At 36.7% G+C, this 20,973-nt stretch overlaps 1 protein-coding gene across 2 annotated transcripts in view; it reads left to right on the top strand.

Annotated features, from left to right (window-relative positions):
- The first annotated feature begins 1,319 nt into the window (after window positions 1–1,319).
- The window catches only part of ret (ret proto-oncogene receptor tyrosine kinase), a 29,615-nt gene continuing 9,961 nt past the window's right edge, over window positions 1,320–20,973 (top strand). The window contains exons 1-6 of one of the 2 annotated variants that reach the window (XM_084093194.1): window positions 1,320–1,573; window positions 13,761–13,994; window positions 14,938–15,231; window positions 18,030–18,268; window positions 18,349–18,544; window positions 19,479–19,678. In XM_084093194.1, the coding sequence (XP_083949320.1) occupies window positions 1,510–1,573; window positions 13,761–13,994; window positions 14,938–15,231; window positions 18,030–18,268; window positions 18,349–18,544; window positions 19,479–19,678 (1,227 nt within the window). In that variant the 5' untranslated portion in view covers window positions 1,320–1,509. The remainder of the gene's footprint in view (window positions 1,574–13,760; window positions 13,995–14,937; window positions 15,232–18,029; window positions 18,269–18,348; window positions 18,545–19,478; window positions 19,679–20,973) is intronic. The other variant, XM_084093195.1, reaches the window with a different exon arrangement.

Here is a 20,973-nt window from a genome sequence, read left to right as displayed (position 1 = left end):
TGAACACTTCAGAGGATATGAGGAACAATAGGCTTTGCGTGTGTTTGTCCTGTTTGATGATTATAGTGCCTTTGCACCTGATTCTTATTAAAATGTTTTGTGGAGCAAACAAAATGTTCCTGCAAGGATATTTTATGTACTTTCATTTATTTATTTTACTGTGAATTATTTTGACAATCTTATTTCGCTCATACATTTGCCCCTCACCTCTGTTTTGACTTGTTCTCTTCATAGTGAATGATTTTAAACAGTTCACATTTTTATTTTTTAGGCTTATATATAGAGGAGAGTGGGGCTTTTTTCATTATTGAAAGTCAGTTCCTGTATCAACACATTTTTAAAGTCTTGGATAAATAAGATGATTATATATATATATATATATATATATATATATATATATATATATATATATATATATATATATATATATATATATACAGTTTATGTAACATACATTGACCTTTTGTGACAACAACATTGTAGCAAGTTCTCATACTACACAGAACAGGTTGTCACAATGAAACAGCTTTTTTTTCTTTTTCTTTTTCTTTTTTTTTTTGAGCAAAAACAACAAACAAAACAAAAAACAGCAGAAAGGAACATAAAAGATTTGTGAAACAATAGTTCATGAACAGCTAAAATGTTAAAACACGTGACAACTTACCCGAAATTGAATACACTTTTCTTGAAATCACGGTGTGTGTGTGTGTGTGTGTGTGTGTGTGTGTGTGTGTGTGTGTGTGTGTGTGTGTGTGTGTGTGTGTGTGTGTGTGTGTGTGTGTGTGTGAGAGAGAGAGAGAGAGAGAGAGAGAGAGAGAGAGAGAGAGAGATTTTTGCACAAGCTGTTTGAAACCAGCACAGATGATTATAACTGTAAAAAGTTGCATGTATGTAATTGAAAAGCTTATAATCACTGAAAAAGTAACCTTTAAGGCAATTTCCCCCTGTGTTCCCCTCTTATAACGCAGATCTGTAAATGTATCTATATCTCTTTAATAATTTTATACTGAGTTACTTACTGCGTGGGTTGTGTCTGCACTGCATATTTAAAAGGATAGACTCTGGAAAATGACTGTGTTTATAAAAACTATTAATAATTAATAATATAGCCTAATGCATAACATAAAGGAAAACCAAAAAGTCATATTACCCAGTTACCTTTTCTATGTTACGCACATTATTTCAATGTCCCCAAAATGCAGATTTCATTTATTAGGAACTCTTTGAGTTATTGGACAGCCGCCGATGTGATTCAGGACGGAAACACACATCTGAGGAAATTGGCTGGATGTGATGTGAACCTCCCCCTGCTGCGCTCTGTGTGTATGTGTGCGCGCGCGCGCTGACGGTCCAGCAGCTCGCGCTGCAGTCAGTCACCCGTCAATGGGACACTCACGTTAAGGACTTTTGTGGCTCCTTCGCGCAAATCATAAACACTGTAAAGTTTTATTTTGGGGATCAAAATACTTTTGCCTGTTCATTGTGAAATTACACTTATGATTGACAAGAATGGGAACTACGCGTGGAATCGTTTGGGGAGACATCGCTGTGCTCCTGCTTCTCCTATCTGAAGGTAAGGATTGACTCCATAACAGTCTGATGTCACCTCGCGCGAAGTCTACGATATCTAGCCCTCTTTGTGTGGGATAAACTGTGTTGAGAGCTAGAATTTGTGAATTACTGTTCAGAGACTGTACTTCAGCTGTACACTTGTCGAATTTTAACTTAAATAGAATTGTCGCCTCTGGTGTGCATCCTTCAGAAACCAGTGACAACACAGGGGCTGTGTGTCAAAACCTAGAGAGCTGCCTACCTAGACTGTCTGTAGAATTTCCAAAGAACATTGAGTCCCTCAAAGACATTTTTATTCCCTTGTTCTTCAGAAGTCTTCCTAGATCCACAGATCTGAAGAACCATTTAATGTAGGCTACTTCTTTTAATCTCCAAAGAACAGATAGTGTAACTTGTTCTTTATAAGAAGAGGGTTCTTTGCTCCAAGGTCCTGAGAAAAATAACCTCTATTTTTAAGGGTGTAGACAGGTTGCTCACTAGTTTTTGAGACAACGCAATGATATCATAACGTAACTGCTCTTTTTCTGCATGCTTTATGTTATTAAATATATATTAAATGATTGAGGCATCATAATTTATATAAATAAATCTATAAAACATGAAACACAGTATACCGAGTAGAACCTTTGAAAATGGTGTTGTCTTGATTGTTTTGGTTTTCTCAAGGACATTTTTGACTCATGGTAAACATTTTATTCTGTTTACTTAAAAAGTGAATGATTATCTAAAATCATCAAACACTAACAAGTCAGTTTTGCTTTCTGGAAATTATGGATTTAATTAGAGTAATGACGAGCAAAGTAATGTATTTCACGGTGTTTTCACTATTTTTAATTTACATTTTATCATAAATTATACATTTTATAAAACATTTTTTTTTTACTATCGTACATTTAGTTTAATTTTGCATCCTGTTTTCTCTGTAGTGTTGCTACAAACAACAGAATTCATCTGTATATCCAGGGGGTCTGCATCTGCCCCCCAACACATGAGCCACTGAATGTTACTAGAGAGATTTACCAGACAGTTTCATAGAGGCAGTCTGGAGCTGAAGTCAAAATATGTGCAACCCTAATGTGCCACATGGTCCGTACAAGGAATACGCATGTCTCTATATACGTCATTATATTATAATCCCATTTAAAACCTCTCTGCCCAACTGTACTAACACACCTCTCTCAAAATAACTGGAGTTAACTAGTCGAACACGTTCCTGAATAGACCCTGTGGCCTGTTGCATTAAAAAGGAACGGTCACATCGCAACAGCTTGAATACTGACAAAAGTGAAACATAGCAAAGGTTTCACAGCTATTCTGGTCATTCGGAAGACATTTGGCAGTGTGTGAATGCATGAGTGTTGCATTTTTTTTTTAGCTCAATAGTGGTTCTTGGATGCAATGATGGTGGTGAATGAATGATCATTACTGAAAGAGTCAAAAGTAAGAAAACAACCAAAGATGCATTCTGAAGTTAACTGAATCTCTCAGTCTAAATGATAATGGGAAATTGAATTTTAAAAGTCTTGTTGACTCATCAAGTATTCATCTGTCCAGTAAACTACAGGAATTATACAGTTAAATACAAGTCTGTTGGAAGCAGTTTATTGTTTAATTTTATTAAAGGTGCATGTTGTCATGCAAGGTGCATTACAGACTTCATTGTGCTTTTTGATTATCATATTACTAGATAGAATAATACATAATGCATAGTGTGGTATGATTGAAAGGTGATTGCAATGCTTATTAAATTCTAATAAATCATTTTAGGGAGAATTTTTACTTTTTATATATTGATGTGTGCTTGTATGGGTCTGTTTATGTATATATTAAAGGAATAGTTCACCTAAAAAATGAAAATGTTGTCATCATTTACTCACCCTCAAGTTGTTCCAAACCTGTATGAGTTTGAACACAAAATATTGTTTAAAGAACGTTGGTAACCAGACAGTTGATGGAACCCATTGACTTCCATAGTAGGAAAATGGGTTCCATCAACTGTCTGGTTACCAACGTTCTTTAAACAATATGTGTTCAACAGAAGAAAGAACGTCATACAGGTTTGGAACAACATCGAGTGAGTAAATTATGACAACATTTTTATTTTTGGGTGGACTATCCCTTTAATTTTTCCATCCATTCTTCTCTGTGGGCAGTGGCTCATCATGTACTTGTCTTATTTTTCAGTACGAGTTTACATTTTAATTGATCGTTCTCAACACAAACTTTTAGAATTTACCTTAAACATTTATGTGAATATGTTGTTGCTAATCACCAGGTGGTAAAGAACAATACGGTTAGATCTCATCTGAATGGCTCTTGTTTTAACCTTTGTTCGAGATGATGCGGAAGCACCTTGATGCTTTGCTGTGAGGAAAAACAAAAGCCTGTAGCCGAGAGGTGGTCAGAGGGCAGGTGTGCAGCAGGTGTGCTTAGCTCTGGGCAAACACATTGTGTTTGTCTTCCGAAAGGAAATACTGCCAGTAAAATAATAGAGTACACAGCTCTGATAACAGATGAGGCTTAAAACCCCTCATTAAAGACACAGGATGGTTGGCAGCGCCTCCCGCAAAATGGATCTCATCTATTTTATGACAAGCCATCCCATGAAAATGGATGATGACAAAAGCAATGGGTTTTGTCCATTCTGGGAATACATGTAATTGTGTATCTCTGTCTGGTGTCGCCCCACTTGTTTGATGGTTTGACATTTAAAATACAGTTTGTTTGGCCGTATTAAACAGTTTGTCCTTGAATGCGTTATTAGTATAGTGACGCAAGACCTCAAGTTTACTCTCTTGTCTTACATTTATTTATTTATCTTTATTTGTCTCATGAAAAACAGGAGCTATATAGTCACCAAATATATGGTAGACAACAATAAATAAAATCAGCAATATGCTGCATATTCTAAATAAAGCAATAAAAATGTTGCTCTAAGCAATGTTGGGTGACGTCACTTCTTGTTGACATTCAAAGTATTGTCAAACAATACGGAGGCTAGCTCGACCCTCCCTCTTCCTCATTCCGTCCCCTCCCCCGATATAAATTCGGGACTTCATGCGTTCCTTCTCCTTTTCCCTCTTCTTTGCTATTTGTTCATCAGAACGTCGTCTCTTTGGTTGTGTGTCGGCCATATCAAAATTCAAGAGAATATAATTCTAACATTAGTCGTTGTCTAGGACATCCCTCTTCATGCTTCTCTCTCCTCCACACCCCCCTTCATGTGCACGCACACTAACCCCCCCAACCCCCACCCCCAAATCATTCTTGTCGGATATTGGCTGGAACACTGTTTGTTATGTTTCGTGGCCAAGGCTGGGCCAGTTTGTTTTTCTTGTTGTTTGTGTAGCCTGGGCTGTCTATAGAGGCCGTGTTTTTTTACAGTGTGTTCAGGGGACAGGCAGCTAGTGGATAGTGAGGAGATGTTTGCTGTATGTGACAAATAATGTTTCAGCCTAAAAAACACGTGACATCGCTTAGAGCTTAGTAATAAGGCGATGAGCTTCTTTAATGAAGGAGAGTATATGTGTGATTGATAATCAGATATATCCTTTGACCTCTAAAGTCACACAGCAGTTCATAGCTTTCCATCAAGCTAGTTGTTTGCATTAAATAAGTCCAGAGCCCATGTCATGTATTGTGTGTGAGGCATTGATTTGTGGATACACAGCTTTGACCCTGTTACTTTATCTGTTGGAGTGCCATGGCTTCTGACCTCTGAAACCCTCAACCAAGAGGTATTTCCTCATGATCAGGCCACAGGAGATCACCCATCCGATGGGAAGTAAGTTACATTAGGGAATCAAGTTCAAACCGCCTCACAATCCTTCCCTGCATTAGGACAATCATTTTCATCAACTGTCAATGCGGAACGATAAATCTCATTTCGTTACACTGTTTTATTTTGGACTTGCATTAAATGGTTTAGTTTAGTTTGTCTTTAGCAATGTATATACAGTAAATCCTGCAAATGTCCCCACTGTCATCACTACTTTCAGCATGGTTGTAAAAACAGATATTATTTAGGTAGTTAATTTTCAAAATATCTATACAGATTGTTTATACCTTAAAGAAAGAAGAAAAATCTCTCTTTCGTTTACTTAAATATAAATGAAGTTCAATTAGTCTATACTGCCTTTAAAGGCATATTTTAAAGGCAACTGTTTGATAGAAACCATATATAATGTTGTATTGTACTATGCACATTGGATTATACTGATGCACTGAAAATAAATGTTTCTGAACATACATCTAACCTAAAAAGGCTTAATGGTAACATTTAAAATAATAAATTAAATATATTATTTATCTGAATACTTATTTAGCTATCATTTATCACAAAATCAATCTAAATGCATAAGGTACATCATTAAAAACTAAAATGAAGGGTTAATCAGGTAGAAGTAGCCTAATAGTGTAATTTCAGTGCTTTGGTGCCACTTCTTGTGTCAATATTGTCATAATGGCTGTTGTCCTCAGGATGATCCATTGTACATGGACAATAATGAATTTATCCAAAACCTTATTTAGACTAATTGCACAGCTTTTGTACCTATTGCAGTCATATCCCAGATCCTTCAGTTAGTTATGGGTAACATTTCCACCCCATGCATCAGTGGAATCTAATTTGCTTTTGGTGGAAGGACAAGAAGACATTGATTGAAATTGTGTCCCAAGGGCGTTTGGGGCTCTCGATTTCTACATGGATCTTTACATGTTATTTTCTAGTGGTCATTGATGCATGGTGTGTTTGACTGATCATTTACAACAATGAGCAACCAACACAACGTCTTAGTTAGGACTTAACTGTCCTCGTTTGGTCTTTTCTTGAGTGCGTTTGGAGGGGGAAGGGTGCTGGATTGTGAAAGGCTGTCATTTTGAGATTCATTCATTACCTGAAAATGAGTCATTGGAGTTTCTTAAAACAACTGCAGGACTTTTAAAAATGCACACACAACCCATCATAATACTGAAATCCTTTTCACTGTGAAAAGTGGTAACCTGCAATTATTACCTTATTCATACCAGATCTAACCTTTAAATTCAGATTAGTTGGTGTAATCCAATATATTTTATTTGCTTCACTGACTGTGAATAATATTCTGACCAGAATAAAGTCAATACATTTACATTTAAGGTTCAAATAGTTTTCAGTGCATGGGTGGCTTTACATTGCCCTCTTAAAATTCAAGAATTAGCATTTAGGAAATGCCAGTTCTTGATGACCTAATGACTCAAACTCACTAGTCCATGTAAATTCACCCACTGGCCCATTTCAACCGTGCACTGTGAATTTTAAGACTCAGCAGGTAAAAGCCACAAAAAAACATCAGTATGTGCAGTTTGAAGCAGTGGAGCGCTGAGGAATATACTGAGCAATGAATCATTTCAAAATATTGCACAAAATGGGGAAGAAAGGGGAAAGAAAAGCCTTCAGGTTTTGTTTCTGTGTTTAGTCTAATCTTTTTGTTGTTTTGTCTCTGGCTTATATTAGAACATTAAATGAATAATGTTGGTAATTGCTTATGGTAATGATACCATCCAAGAGAACATGTTGTTCAAAGGTCCCTCATTTATGAGCTCTAATGTCCCATCCAATCCCAAAAGAGATTATAAAGTAAATTCAAACATACTTCCTTATCCCACAGGAGATGTGAAATTAGATTTCTTAATGACGGACGTCCATTCCGTGCTTACATTGATGGGATGCTGAATTACATTTCTGACATTGAATTTCTGATGATGATGGATACTATAATACGGTTGTTTGATAACAGCTTTAGATGTATACTTTAGATATGTTTAATTGTACTCTTTTCTGATTCTGTTATAGAAATCTACCTTGTTGCATTTGGCTAATTCAATAAAATTGTACTAATTGTGCAATTCTTGTCCTTTGTACAGTAAATCACTCTTCCATCTCAAACCTTCTCAGTGCTGCATACTAAAGAATAAGAAACCCGTGCACATTAGAGTGAGGGGAATTTAACCATAATAATCAATAATAATAGTCCCGTATTGAATTATAGCGTAATTGGCAGCCTTTTAGTTAATTAAAACGTTGTGGTCACAGAGTAATGATTCTCATTACTATATTATAGAGATGCAGTCTTAATCATTTTGCTTTGTAATTAAGTATGTTTACTTTGATTAGTCATCGTACGCTTGCATCCATAGTGTGTCATATGGAAGACATTAGCTGCTCCGAATAATCGGCATCATTTTTATACTTTTTGTCTCTTTATTATTTATAAGAAACACACTGAGATTAATTATGAGAAAAAAATATTATTAATAACAAGAACAATTATTATTATTGTTATTAATAACAATTATTATTATTTATTTATCATATTTGATTATGAATACATGTTCATAGGTTTAGGATGCTGCTATTACAGTACTTACATTTAACTTTGCTGATTTTAACTAAGTGGCTTTTTTAGCATGAGAGTCTTATGGCATCCTTTACATATTTGTTAAAATGATGTGCTTAATGCAGGACGGTCATCGGCTGAATGTGCTCAGCTGTTGATTAATATTGCTATTGATTGGCCTGCAACTTCTCAGTTTGGTCATCACTGGAGACAGATGCTATACATTGACCTTGGCTGGAAGGGCAGAGGCCAAGGGGCCGAAATCAGCATGCTTTATGGGGATCCCAACAGAAAGAAGTTCGGATTGTCAGACCGAATCATTATCAAGATTGCACTATAGTGATATTTACAGCCTTTGTAGCTGCAGACATGAAGCTAGATGGGAATGCTATAGTGATTGCAACAAACACATCCCTGTGTTTACATACAGCATGTCATGAATGGAGGCCTTTGAGGAGTAAGTGGATTATGGAAAGTGGATTGCTATGACTGCGAGCTTGTTTCCGCCTTTGAGTTGAGTTCAAGGAAATGGCAAGAAAGACCCATGCGCTCTTCCAGCTCCCATGATCTCATAGATGGTACATTTGTGCGGCGGTGTGCATGTTGAGCTAATTGAATTCTTGTCTTTGAGCAGTCCGGTCCAGAGGTCGTCCCCCCATTAACCTGTTCTCTCGCTGAGCGATCTTGCTTGAAAACATGCAGACCTCACCAAAGTGGTGATTGACTCTAACTCAGGACATTGTCTATGCCCATTTGATTTCAAATGAATACTATCGTGGATTACTTTATATTCAAAACTGATTGGTCTCTTGTTATTTGAATAGCTTGTTGCATCATCAGAAATGTTTTCAAGTAGCAGACTGAGAGCTGGCACACCTTCTTTTGACCCATTACAACAATGAACAAATCACTAATGGAAATTATGTGCAGATGTTTCGTATAATTCCTAATATGACACGTGATTTCACTCGTTAAGATTTTCCTGTCGTTTGTGCGTATGTGTGCGTTAAGTTCAAAGTCGATTCGCCTGTGAGCTGAAATCAATATTGCATCATAGTGTTTACAACCATGATCCATGATGTGGCTGTGAGAGGTCAGAGGAATGAGCTCAATCTGATCAAGTGATCAGCCATAACTCCTTTTACCCGTCCTTCTGCCGTCATCCTAATTCTCACAGAATGCTCATCCACGTGTCACATCCTGTCACACTCGACTCACTGAATACCTCGTGTCAATCTTGGGATGTCACAGAGTCATTCCTGCTGTGTACTGCTTTTGATTCTCTGAGTTAATTAGCTTGATATAAACTGCTTTCTGTTGGCTTCCGGCCTGGAAATAAATTGAATTTAGAATGATTCAAATCAGTTGGATAGACTGTAGTTTGCAGTCTAAAAGTTTAGAACTCAAAGGACTTTATGTTTCCTTAAGATTATCTCTTACCTCGACTAGGAAAAACACTGATTATTGTGCTTAAAAGGTTAAAAAAAGGTCTTGAAAAGTGTACAAATTATGAAGATTATTGTTTTTGTTCAATTTGAATGTAAAATGAATGTGCATATGCTTTTGAACCTGAAAAAGATTTTTGTATTTAAAGTTGTCCTGATCACTTTGTTCTTCATTAAATTTAAGGTGAATAATTAAGGAGAGAAAAAGATCGATACATTGAAATTGCCGTTTAAACGGTGTTGTTAGTGCAATTTATTCATGCTTGTTGGATCCTTATCAACGTTTGATCATTAATCACTGGAATCATTTGGTTTTTGCCAAGACTTCTCTACTTCTACTATCTTCAGATTGGAATACTGGCTTACTGAATACAGCACGGTTTACACTGGTTCTGTTCACACGCGGCATTACCTTGTGTTTACATTTGTCCACATCAGTTAGCTTCTGTAACCAGATAACAGGTCGGATCCTTTTTGAAGTGTTAGAGTGTATTATATTTAGATGTACTTCTGCTGCATTAAAGGTTTCTATTTACAACATGTTTTTTTCAGCATTGAGAATTATAGCCAATCACAAGTGTGTCTGTTTAGCACATGTTTAGCAGCCAATCAGAGCAGATCCTGCTCACAAATAGTTTTGTTCAGCGCATGCTAATTTCCTGTTCTCTCGCATATGCTCTCATTGTAACCAATAAATTGTAGACACAATGTAAATAAGTTTATTGTGCAATGTAGACAGCTTTTTGAACTGGAATATTCATGAAAGTGCTAAACTGAAATTTCACTTATTATAAAAGCAGTGTTCTTTCTATATTCTCTTCATGTAAAATAAAATAAAACACTTTCAAAAAGCCTCTGCAGTCATGGAGCTGAGTGATTAAAGTATCTTTTATGGTAAGAAAGGATGGTAAAAGGTGTGCTAATATACACTCACAGTTTTCTGGAGTACTGCTGAAAAATCGTGATCCTAATCTTTACGGTAAATCTATTGCTAATATATCGGTGTTCGGGTTTTTAGGCCAAGGTGTGTTATATAGGGATGCACTGTTATTGACATTCTGGCTGATACTCATAATCCAATAATAATTTTCTTGCTGATAACTGATAAATTATGTATAATTGTCTCAAATAATTTTAAATAAAAATTAAGCATCACAACATTGCAATGAAGTACAGTATGAAAATGTTTTATTTATTTTGAGACCTGCTAAAGATGACAATGACATTAAATTATTAGTGTTTTTAAAGATTAATTTTAAGTGAGGGTAATCTAAATGTAAAAATACGGGAAATTACAGTGCACAATTAAATATCCAATATTGGCCAACATGTAGTGACTGATTTATGTTGACTGATGACCGATACTCTATTGCATTTTAAGCCATTTTTAAGCCATTAAAATATATGATAGTGTCAACTTTTGGCTGTCCGATCAAATAATGCCAAAAGTTTGGTCAAAAGTTATTACTTCTGGTTCATTCATAACACAGAAAATGGTGGGTCAAATTGAGAGTATTGCATCGTGGGATACAGTGTTTCAGTGTCCTCTTGTTGTTGGCATACTATTCTTACCGTACAAAAAATACTGTATACTTTGATTTTAAGAAATATTTGGAGAGGTGATCACCCTCGCTTGTATGTTTACATAATTTGTGCAGTTTCTAGATGTATAAAGCTGTCAGTCACAATCCCTGAATTCTGCAGTGGAGCAACAAGGCAAAGAGTGCTTGCATTACCATGTTCTTAGTCTGGGAATCCTTATCCCAGGAGGACCACACAACTACTCCAATTTCATGCATTTATATAAGTCCAAATGAAAGTAAATGCCACCAGCCCTGCTCTAAATCTCAGAGTGACATAGCACTGCTAAGCACTCCACCTGATACACTGATACAGGATGATGAATGAGTGTCACAGCAAATCCAGTGGCTTGTTTAACACAGTATCTGCATCAGCTAAGAGTAATGCTGCCATCCCTCAGCTCTCCTGCAGCTATGGTTTATGAGCCAAGCACACAAGCCTTTCTTTGTACTATTGACTTTCTCTAAAAAACGCACCTGAAATACAACATGGATCTCCCCTAACACTGCTCAGACAGCTTCTTTTAAAGCAATGAATCTTCAAGAGGTTTTTTTTAGGCTTAAAGCCTGGTCGTGGCACACCTGTAACAGTTTTATGGATGGTTTTATTACATATAGTCATTTTTTAGGTGTTAACATTTAAAGATTTGAAATGACTTTAAAATCTATGAAATGGCCTTTTGACTTTTCTATCTTGAATAGACATATTTTGTACTGAAACAGGAAGACAGGCTGGGACATGTCAAAAGGCTCATCCTTTGTTGAGCGTATATTCTAGTTCAAGTCACATTCTTGAACCTTTATTTGCTATTTTATGGAGTGAGAAGTTAACATCACCCTGGTTCCCTAGACAAAAACCCAGTAGGATTTTTCCAGTGGCTTTATGATTACTACAGAAAATAAGCTCTGTGACCAACAAATGTTTATGGTTTTTACATGTTTTTGTTCATCATGATAATTTTTACAAATAAATCAACCCGATCTCCCGGCACTGCGTATAGCACAAGTTTAATTTTGCATGCTTTTTATACGCAGAAATCACCTTTTAGATGCATAATATGGTACGCAAAATGTCCCTGTTGGCTTTAATTGGTTGTCTAGCAATAGCATTCCAACAGGCATCGGTCTTCCTAAACACAACTTTTACGAATTTTGAAGCCTAACTACAATCAGCTTAAGTAGAAGAGCTGACAAAACGTGAAAATATCTTGAGCTTGTAATCACCACACACCCACCTAAGGCATTTAACCAAAACCCCTTTAAAAACATATTGACTTCAGGACGATGGAACGGGAAGGTGGTATTATGGAGAGGCATTCTCATTCTAGAAAGTGTTTGATTGGATAAAAAGTTGGGTGTGAGTGTCATCAACATTTTTGGTCCATTTCCCTAACCTAGATGATAAAGACTGTAAGCATTTGTGCAAACTTTTAGCTGTACACTAGCATATTGATGGCTTCAATATGCACCAAAAACCACAAAAGTTTAATTTTGAATTCATGAGGTCTTTAAAGAATGTTTTATGTCTGCAAATGTGAGTGGTGACCCCATAGCAAAGTAACACAAACCAGTTCTGTGTTGTCTTTGTGTCTTGACAAGGCATTTAATAAAAATGGTTGCCGTGTTCCTGACTGTGTCTCCATCCTTCAGGAAGGTTGGCCACATTGTATCCATCAATCCAGCCTCCTGTCATCCCAGCACAGCTAAATTAAATCAATGTCTGAAACCAGAGACAAGGCTTCAACTGCAGCAACAGAAATAGAAAATCTAGTTTTGCTGTCTGCTAATGATATTAGTACGTTCCTAAGTGGCCGCCCATCGTCGTCGAACAGGAACACAGGAGAGATATAATTACAGCCCGAACACTTGCATCTCCATTTACTGATAAAACACATGGGGATCTTACAGTGTTTTATAGATTACCCTTCCCCCCCAACTATCCACACTCGTCCTGCAGGTAATGATTCATTTCTAGGCAGTATTATGTTATCCACTGTAATTAAACTTCTCAAGGTGAACCCAAGGACAATCATAGACCGCATCATATTGACCATGTGAGAAATTCATTAAAAGACCAGTGTCAATGTCATATGAGACGCTGTTTCATTTTTCGATGACAGAGGAGCGTGGGCTATTTCAACAGAAAAGCGGATGTGTTTAATGAGTTCAATGTGTAACCTTTCTACTTGCGTGGACGTTTCTGTTGTACTACAGATTGAGATAAGAAGCAGATCAATAAGGGAAGATTTGATGGAGTTAAATGCAAACTATTGAAGGCATCATGAGTGCCAGAGAATGTTCCTTTTTTATCATTTAGAGAGAATCAACAGCCAAATGCACTGGCAATGTATTATTTTCTTTTAAAGCAGAAATGTGAAGATTAAAATTATATTATAATCTTATATTACACTTGCATTAATTATTTTGTTAAAATTCTGTATTATTTGAGCTGTAAAGTTGTTGTCAGTTTTATGACAACAAAGTTGTTAAGTTGGATTTTCAAACCTTTTCTTTTCTTCTACAGAAAATGTTTGCGAGCAATTAATTATTATAATGTTTATATATTTTTTTTTTTAGGAAAAGTTGGAACAAGTCGATTGAGCTCAACATTTATTGAACACAAAGTATTTCTTTAATGTTTATGGGAGTGATTAATTTGCTCAGATTTATTCACTGGTGATAGGTGTATTGAGAAATGTTTAAAAGTAGGCTATAGCCAAAAGTTAACAATGGCTGGAATCAAACTGAATTGACGAATCTCCACATTTTATGTGTATTTTGGACAGGTTCACTTGGACTGTATTTTCCTCAAAGGGTGTACACAGAGAGCATCTACGTGGGTCAGCCGCAGGGATCACCAGTGCTTCAGGTCCATTCAATGCAGGAAACCACTAAAGAGAGGCCCTATTTCTTCCTGTGCCCCCACAGAGACACTTATGCATCATGGTTTCACATGGATGAGGAATCTGGGGTCCTTTCAATGAACAAAACCCTGGAGTGGAGCGACTTCAGTAGTATACGTGAGTTTGACATACAACTTTATTTGCTTGAATGCTTCCTTATAGAGCAGTTTCGTCTGTATACATTTAATTTATATACAAAAATGGTATTTCAGAGTGTGAACTATTATACTTTTGCTCAATATTTTGCTCATGTAATCACATCATCTATTACAGAACATTGTTTTGATGTTAAAAAAATAAAGCAGATTGAAGCATAATTTTGATGCTTATATTACACACTGCAAATAAAGGTTTTTCTTGTCTCCCCCAGTAAGAATATCTAAAAATGCTTAAAACAATAAATCTCTCTTTTTTTCAGAGAATGTCTTCATTAAGTTTACAAATTGCATTTCTTCTTTATGTGTTCATCTCACTAAAATGTGTTAGATTCATGCTTAAAACAAGAAAAAAATTTTTTGCATTGTGGTATTAAGTCTTAATTACTCTCTTTATTAAGCATTCTCTACAAATCTTAAGCAATTTTGCTTCAAACGTAATTTATTTGTTAACACTTTAGTTTAGCATGCAAATTACTACGATTTTGTCTGTTTATTAGTACTTATAAAGCACATATTAGTGCCTTATTCTGCATGATCCTATTCTACATCCCTTAATCCAATTTCTACCCAATACCTTAACTTAACAACTACCTTTCTAACTATTAATAAGCAGTAATTAGGAGTTTATTGAGGGAAAGGTCATAGTTAATAGTTAGTTAATAGTGAGAACTGGACCCTATAATCTAAAGTGTGACCATTTATTTTGTTTTAAGGATGTGTAGGTATTTTTTCTACGGAAAAAGTCAAAAATACTGAAAACAAAAATATTTTTTGTAGCCAAATGTAATGTTACTATGTATATACAGACAGTGTTTATAGAGAGCCTTGTCATGTGAACAGTGGGATAAATGACACTCTTGTTAAAGGACTCAAAATCATGTCTCGTGATATCTCTCCTCCAGGTAGCAGCTCGGGCAGGTCCAAGAAGGATCTCAACCTGAAGGTCGGAGTCTCTTCGGTGCCCCTGCAGAAAGTGATGTGCATGTTCCTTCCCACAGTGGAGGTCAAACTGGTGTTCATTAATGACACAGCGCCCTCCTGTGGTCAGATCGATCTGAGCACGTTGTGCTACCCTGATAAGGTTTCAAACCCCCACATCACAGAGAATCGTTTGCCAGGGGCCTTCCGGCAGCTCCGGCGCTATACACGCATGAGCATTTGCCCCAACTACACCATCAGTTATGGAGTGGAAGCAGGTACAAACTAGGGGTGTCCATGGTTAACCGATTAACCGATTAACCGTTAAAAATTGCGTAACCGAGTGAAACATTTTGCTCGGTTAAGTGGCGTCAATGGCGTGCACTGAATTTAGTTGTAATACATTTTTGCACCACCAGAGACCGCTAGACCAGTTTTCTAATATGAAGCGGGCAAAGAAAGCGCGCGTCCGAGAGTGAAGGCTGTGCGAGAGTGAAGGCTGTGCGCGAGCGTGCGCGAGCCAGAAACAAACATAGTATCCGCGCCACTGATGGCAGCACAATAATATCTGTCTGCAGAGCCGCAGAGCCACAGCTTTACCCCAGCAGTTTTACCTCGAGCATGCGCAATTTCATCACAACAGTTTTACCCGCAGAGTCCGTTTACCGTTACATTAACCCATACAATTTGTATTATGCATTTCCTAAACATGTACTTGCTAATCAAACACTTTATCTGAACAAACTACTAATCTATAAAACACAATCGGTCTTCCGACCTTTTACTATTGTGTTGATATGCGCGAGGGAGAGAGAGCAATACAGCGCTCGTGTTGTTTGAAGGCGGTGAGAGTGCGCGCGCGCGGCCGGGGCTCTCTCACTGTTTGTTCTTGCGCCCTGTCCACTGATCTAAATAATTATACGACGACTTATTTGTTCCCTCGTTTTAATAAATCGTGGACACGTTGAACAAATTCCCTCCCTCATTTTGATTTAACGAATTACAACGTGGCCAAAAACAGTTTGATACTATTAATTAGTGAATGCTAAAGACCTATTTTTTGTGAATTGGTGAATATTCAGGTGAATTATTTCGTGGCCACGAATTAATAATAATTATTAAACTGTTTTTCTTACCTGTGAAGATAGCTCTTCAGTGAAGGCCGACTATTCTCGTACAGCTTTTTATTCCTTTTTTTGGTGTGTGTGTGTGTGTGTGAACGGGTATTCAGGTGAATTGTTTCGTGGCCACGAATTAATAATACCTCCGCACGTTTTACAAGACCCTTCTCGATCGCAGCAGCAACGAGCACTTTGATCACTTGATTTAAAAAACAAAACATTTCAGCGCTAGATCGCCAAAAAAAAAAAAAAAAAAAAAAAAACGAACGAAATGAATGCTCTGCTAGTTAACTGGAGATGTTTTGTTTATTTGTATTGGTATTCCTGCCGCGAGATGTTTCAAAAGTGGTGGGGACAATACAATATCGACCTTAGAAAATAGTGGTGGGGTCGTGGGGATATGTGACTCACCCGCAAATTACGCCTATCTCGGGGTTGCGGCGCGCACACTATGGTTAACCGAGTATTAACCGCTAAGGGCCTCGGTTAACGGTTAATGAAAAACTTGAAAACGTGCAGCCCTAGTACAAACCAAACCCAGTGTAAATGTCAATGCTTTTCTGCATATCACAGCACTGTAGCAAATTAGCCCAAAAGGAAATATGAATAATTATATTATAATATAATATAATTACAAGTTAAAATTCATTATAAATATTTAGATCAGCTGTAAGAATTAACTTGATGTAGCAGAACTAATACCACAATCAACTAACCTGTTCATCCTGCAAACATGTTAATTGTTTATTAATGTCTGGTGTATGAGAAATAACTTTCTTACAGTATAGTACTACTCTACTGCACAATTAGGGATTCCAGTATATGAGCATGAACCACAAACAACTTTACTTGTGACAAGAACAAAACTTTATTAACTAGACTAAACACTCAGACTAATCTAACATACATACACCAACATGCATGCATACAGCAATGGAAAGAGAGTTGAAGCAGAAAACAGGAAAGCAAGAAGTCATAGCAAACCATCAGTTTCTTAGATCTAACGCAGCCCTTTAAAGGAGTAGGGGATGCTTAATGTGTCAAATAATGGGACAAAGTTTGATACTTGCATGTCTCACCCATTTGAATAAAAGTGTCTTGATGCAATTTGTTGAGGCTCCAGTTGATCTTTGCTGAATTTGTCTTGATGAGAGAGAACTAGCTTGAGTCAGAGGATCTTAGGTGAATAGAAAAAGACCTAAGAAGACTTCTAGCTCAGCATCATCTTCACAACAGAATTTCTCAGAATCCTTGTGATCGGTGATCTTTAAAACGTAAGGATGTCACACCTCCAGGGGTTCAGTGAGCCAATGGTAACTTGAACTTTCGGAAGGGAAAGTTTATGATCCTTGGTCTTCTAGCAGGGTGTTTTGCATTATGTAATTAGCTTTGAGAAAATATTAAAGATTCTTATAATACTAATATGCTGGATTGGGATCAACATATAATTTAAATGATCATTCAGGAATTTAAAATAGAAACTCATAGATACCAAACATGGTATACATGTGATCTTAAGTAAGGCTAAAACATTCATTCAAAGAGTTTAGACTAATACAAAACACTATTTAAAAAAAAAAAAAAAACACTATAAAAGAACATGATTACATAGGACAATTGGATGCATGATTATTCATATTTCAAGTGTTCATATATAGAGAGGGTATAGGATTAGGATGGACTGTATAGACAAATGGTACATTCGTCTGTTTCAAAGTGAATTTAGAGTGAAACTACATTCCTTTGAGTATTTGTCTTTGTTACCATGGTAAACAGAATATGGTGTCAGCTGCAGTTCAGGGTAGTTCCATAGAACTCTACCTCATGGTGTGCTTGTTTGGTGAGGGGTATTGTGGATTATTTGTCAAATATAACAAATAGCTATGTGTCTGATCTGTCTTAGTCGCTACAACGCAGTGAGATTAATTTTCTGTTATTGCTTGTATTCAATTCAGAATCTCCAGTTCCATTTGCGGTCGACGGCTCCACTTCAGAACTGGTGGTCACTGCACCTGTGGACCGTGAGGAGAAGGAAGTGTACCATCTGGATATTGTGTGTATGGTACAGACAGAAGAAGAGCTGTGGAAGTACTTTACTTCTCTGCACTTGAATATCTATGATGAGGATGATAATCCTCCTTACGTGAATGGGACTGACAGTGAAGACGTCATAATAGAATTTAACCGCAGCGAGGTGTGTATCAGGCACTTTTTGAGTTTATATATATGAAGTATGAAAGTGACTGAATAATGGTAATCTGTTTTCTTTTATAGGGTACTGTCTATGGAACTCTGTTTGTATATGACAGGGACACAACGCCTGTTTATCCCACAAACCAAATTCAAAACAAATTGGTGGGCACCTTGATGACGAATGACCCCTGGATCAGAAACGCTTTTACTATTGAACACAAATTTAGGGAAGAAAAGGCCATCTTTGGCAATGTCCGTGGGACGGTTCATGAATACAGTGAGTAAAAAAAAAATTTTTTTAACATTGCACAGAGTATTTTTTCCTTATTGATTTTTTTTTAAACAAAAATAATTTTTTTTAAATTTGATTTTTGACAATGTGAAAAATCATGTACACATAGATGAAGCCTCCAGTAGCCTAATGAAAGTAGTTTAATTTTATATGGAGTGGATCGCCTCATTGGGCCCATTGATCCGCCATATAGTAACTAACCTACATCAGCTTTTATACCTCCTGAGTGGAGAGCGGAGCATTTTAGTTGCTGCAGACCGCACAACTGACAGATCTAAAACCTTCATATCGTCTCTGTGAATGGCCGAAACCACTCACTAAAACTAAAAAGCCATTGTGAGTCCTGAAAATTTACAGGTGTGTTCAGTTAAAATATGTGGTTGTCTCTCTTTAAAAAACAAACTGTTTGTGAACCTAAGGCTGGAAACCACTACACAATTTTTACAGTCTGGAGGAGTCATCGCTAGTCAACTCAGAGACGCTTTGCAGAATATGGCCAGTCATAATTGACAGATTTCACAGAAAATCATGTAGTGTGTGATGTGTAGTTTTGCTTCAGACTTTGATTCCATCCAGTCTGAGGATATTAAACACGTTTGATATTTTGAGCTGATTTTAGATCACATATTGTTTTCATTTGTCATGCACCTCAGTCATTTAATATATAATGTTCAGCTTTTCTTTGTATATGAAGTTTCTGATGCCTAGTGTTTTAAAATATGTTCAGTCATGTATTGTGTATTCCAGCCTTAAATATTTAAAGCTCTGAAATACAGGACGGTTGCTGTATGAATTTGACCTATTAGTTCAAATCGACTGTCATGTGAGCCGGTGAAACAATGTGTGCACCTTTAATAATTTAATAGCTGTTTTAAACATAATATACAGCATTGTCCTTTATTATGTTGTCTGCCCTTAGAGCTAAAACTCAGTCAGAATCTGTCTGTGACTGAGCAACGTACATTTCAGTTGGACTACCTGGTCAATGACACCACTTTTCCGGGCCCCGAGGGAACAGTGCTGTTACATTTCAATGTGACTATCCTGCCGGTTCCTATTCGCTTCTCCAATATCACCTACTTCTTCACTGTCTCAAAGAAAGCAACAACATACTCCCAGGTGCTTTAATGATGTGTTTAGTCATTTTGAACATGTGCAAGTAGGAGTAAAGAAGTGCTGTAAATATTAAAATACACAATATTAAGTATTAAAGAAACAGACTTGCGATTCCTGAAGAAAATACCAGTCTTCGCAAAAGAACACTGTTTTATGTAGTAAAAAGAAACATTTTAGGTAAGCTTAGAGTTTATGAAATGTCATGTCAAAGCTGGTACAAATTCAAGACATATAACATAAGACTTTTTCATCCCTATTGCTGTGACAAGAAATCAATCACATTTCACTTGTATCAATTCATTTCTATACCCCTGTTTTCAAGTGCATGTGGAATTATGTTTTGTTGTTGTTTTTGCTTTTTTTTATTTTATTGGACAATTTTCATATAATAAGTGAAATTACAATTCACTTCACATATGTGACCCTGGACCACAAAACCAGTCACATGGGTCCATTTTCTGAAATTGAGATTTATAGAACATCTGAAAGCTGAGTAAATAAGCTTTCCATTGATGTATGGTTTGTTATGATAGGACAATATTTGGCCGAGATACAACTATTTGAAAATCTGGAATCTGAGTGTGCAAAAAAATCGAAACATTGAGAAAATCGCCTTTAAAGTTGTTAATTTATGTTCGCGATTGTGCTGCATTAAAGGCAGGGTAGGTAGGACTATAAAAAAAAAAAAAGATCCAAATTTGTTAAAACTTTCTATATATATCAATACATAATTAAAATGTAAGTACTCTGAAAAAAAGAGTATAAAAATCAAGTGACTCTAGACCGTTTAATCTGTATTAAACACAGCTCATTATTTCGATTCGGGACGAATCAAAGGATTGGCTTAGGCGACTGTCACTCTCTCTCGCAACCATGGCAACAACCCTTTTGCCACGGGATCTGCCCACTTGCGCGCGGACGCGCGCACGTTTGATTTGAGGAATTCGAGAGGCACTGAACCTAGGAATAGCAAAACAATGGCAGAGAAAGAGCAATCAAAATTCACATTACCGGCATGCAGTTAGTGAAGGCAAACAAGGCAAAAAAAAGAAGACAGTACAAGAAAAGGTAATGAACAAAAAGTCTTTGGATAAACAAAGAAATAAAACGCGTGTCAATATCGGCGTAGCTTTCCAGCGACCACCCCGTCCTCAGCCTCTACTTCCTCGGACCCTAGTTGCACGCCACGGCCTCTTGCACGACCTCCTCTGCTTCGCCCTAAAATTATTTTTATTTTACAAAAGGACATTTTACAAACCTACATTTTGCGCATGTGCTCCTGCATGCACTTTTCCAGT

The sequence above is a fragment of the Abramis brama genome, assembly GCF_963993115.1.
Source record: "Abramis brama genome assembly, chromosome: 19".
Classification (NCBI taxonomy): domain Eukaryota; kingdom Metazoa; phylum Chordata; class Actinopteri; order Cypriniformes; family Leuciscidae; genus Abramis; species Abramis brama.
The sequence above is the reverse complement of the archived record's forward strand: the minus strand, read 5'-3'. Positions and strand labels throughout refer to the sequence as shown.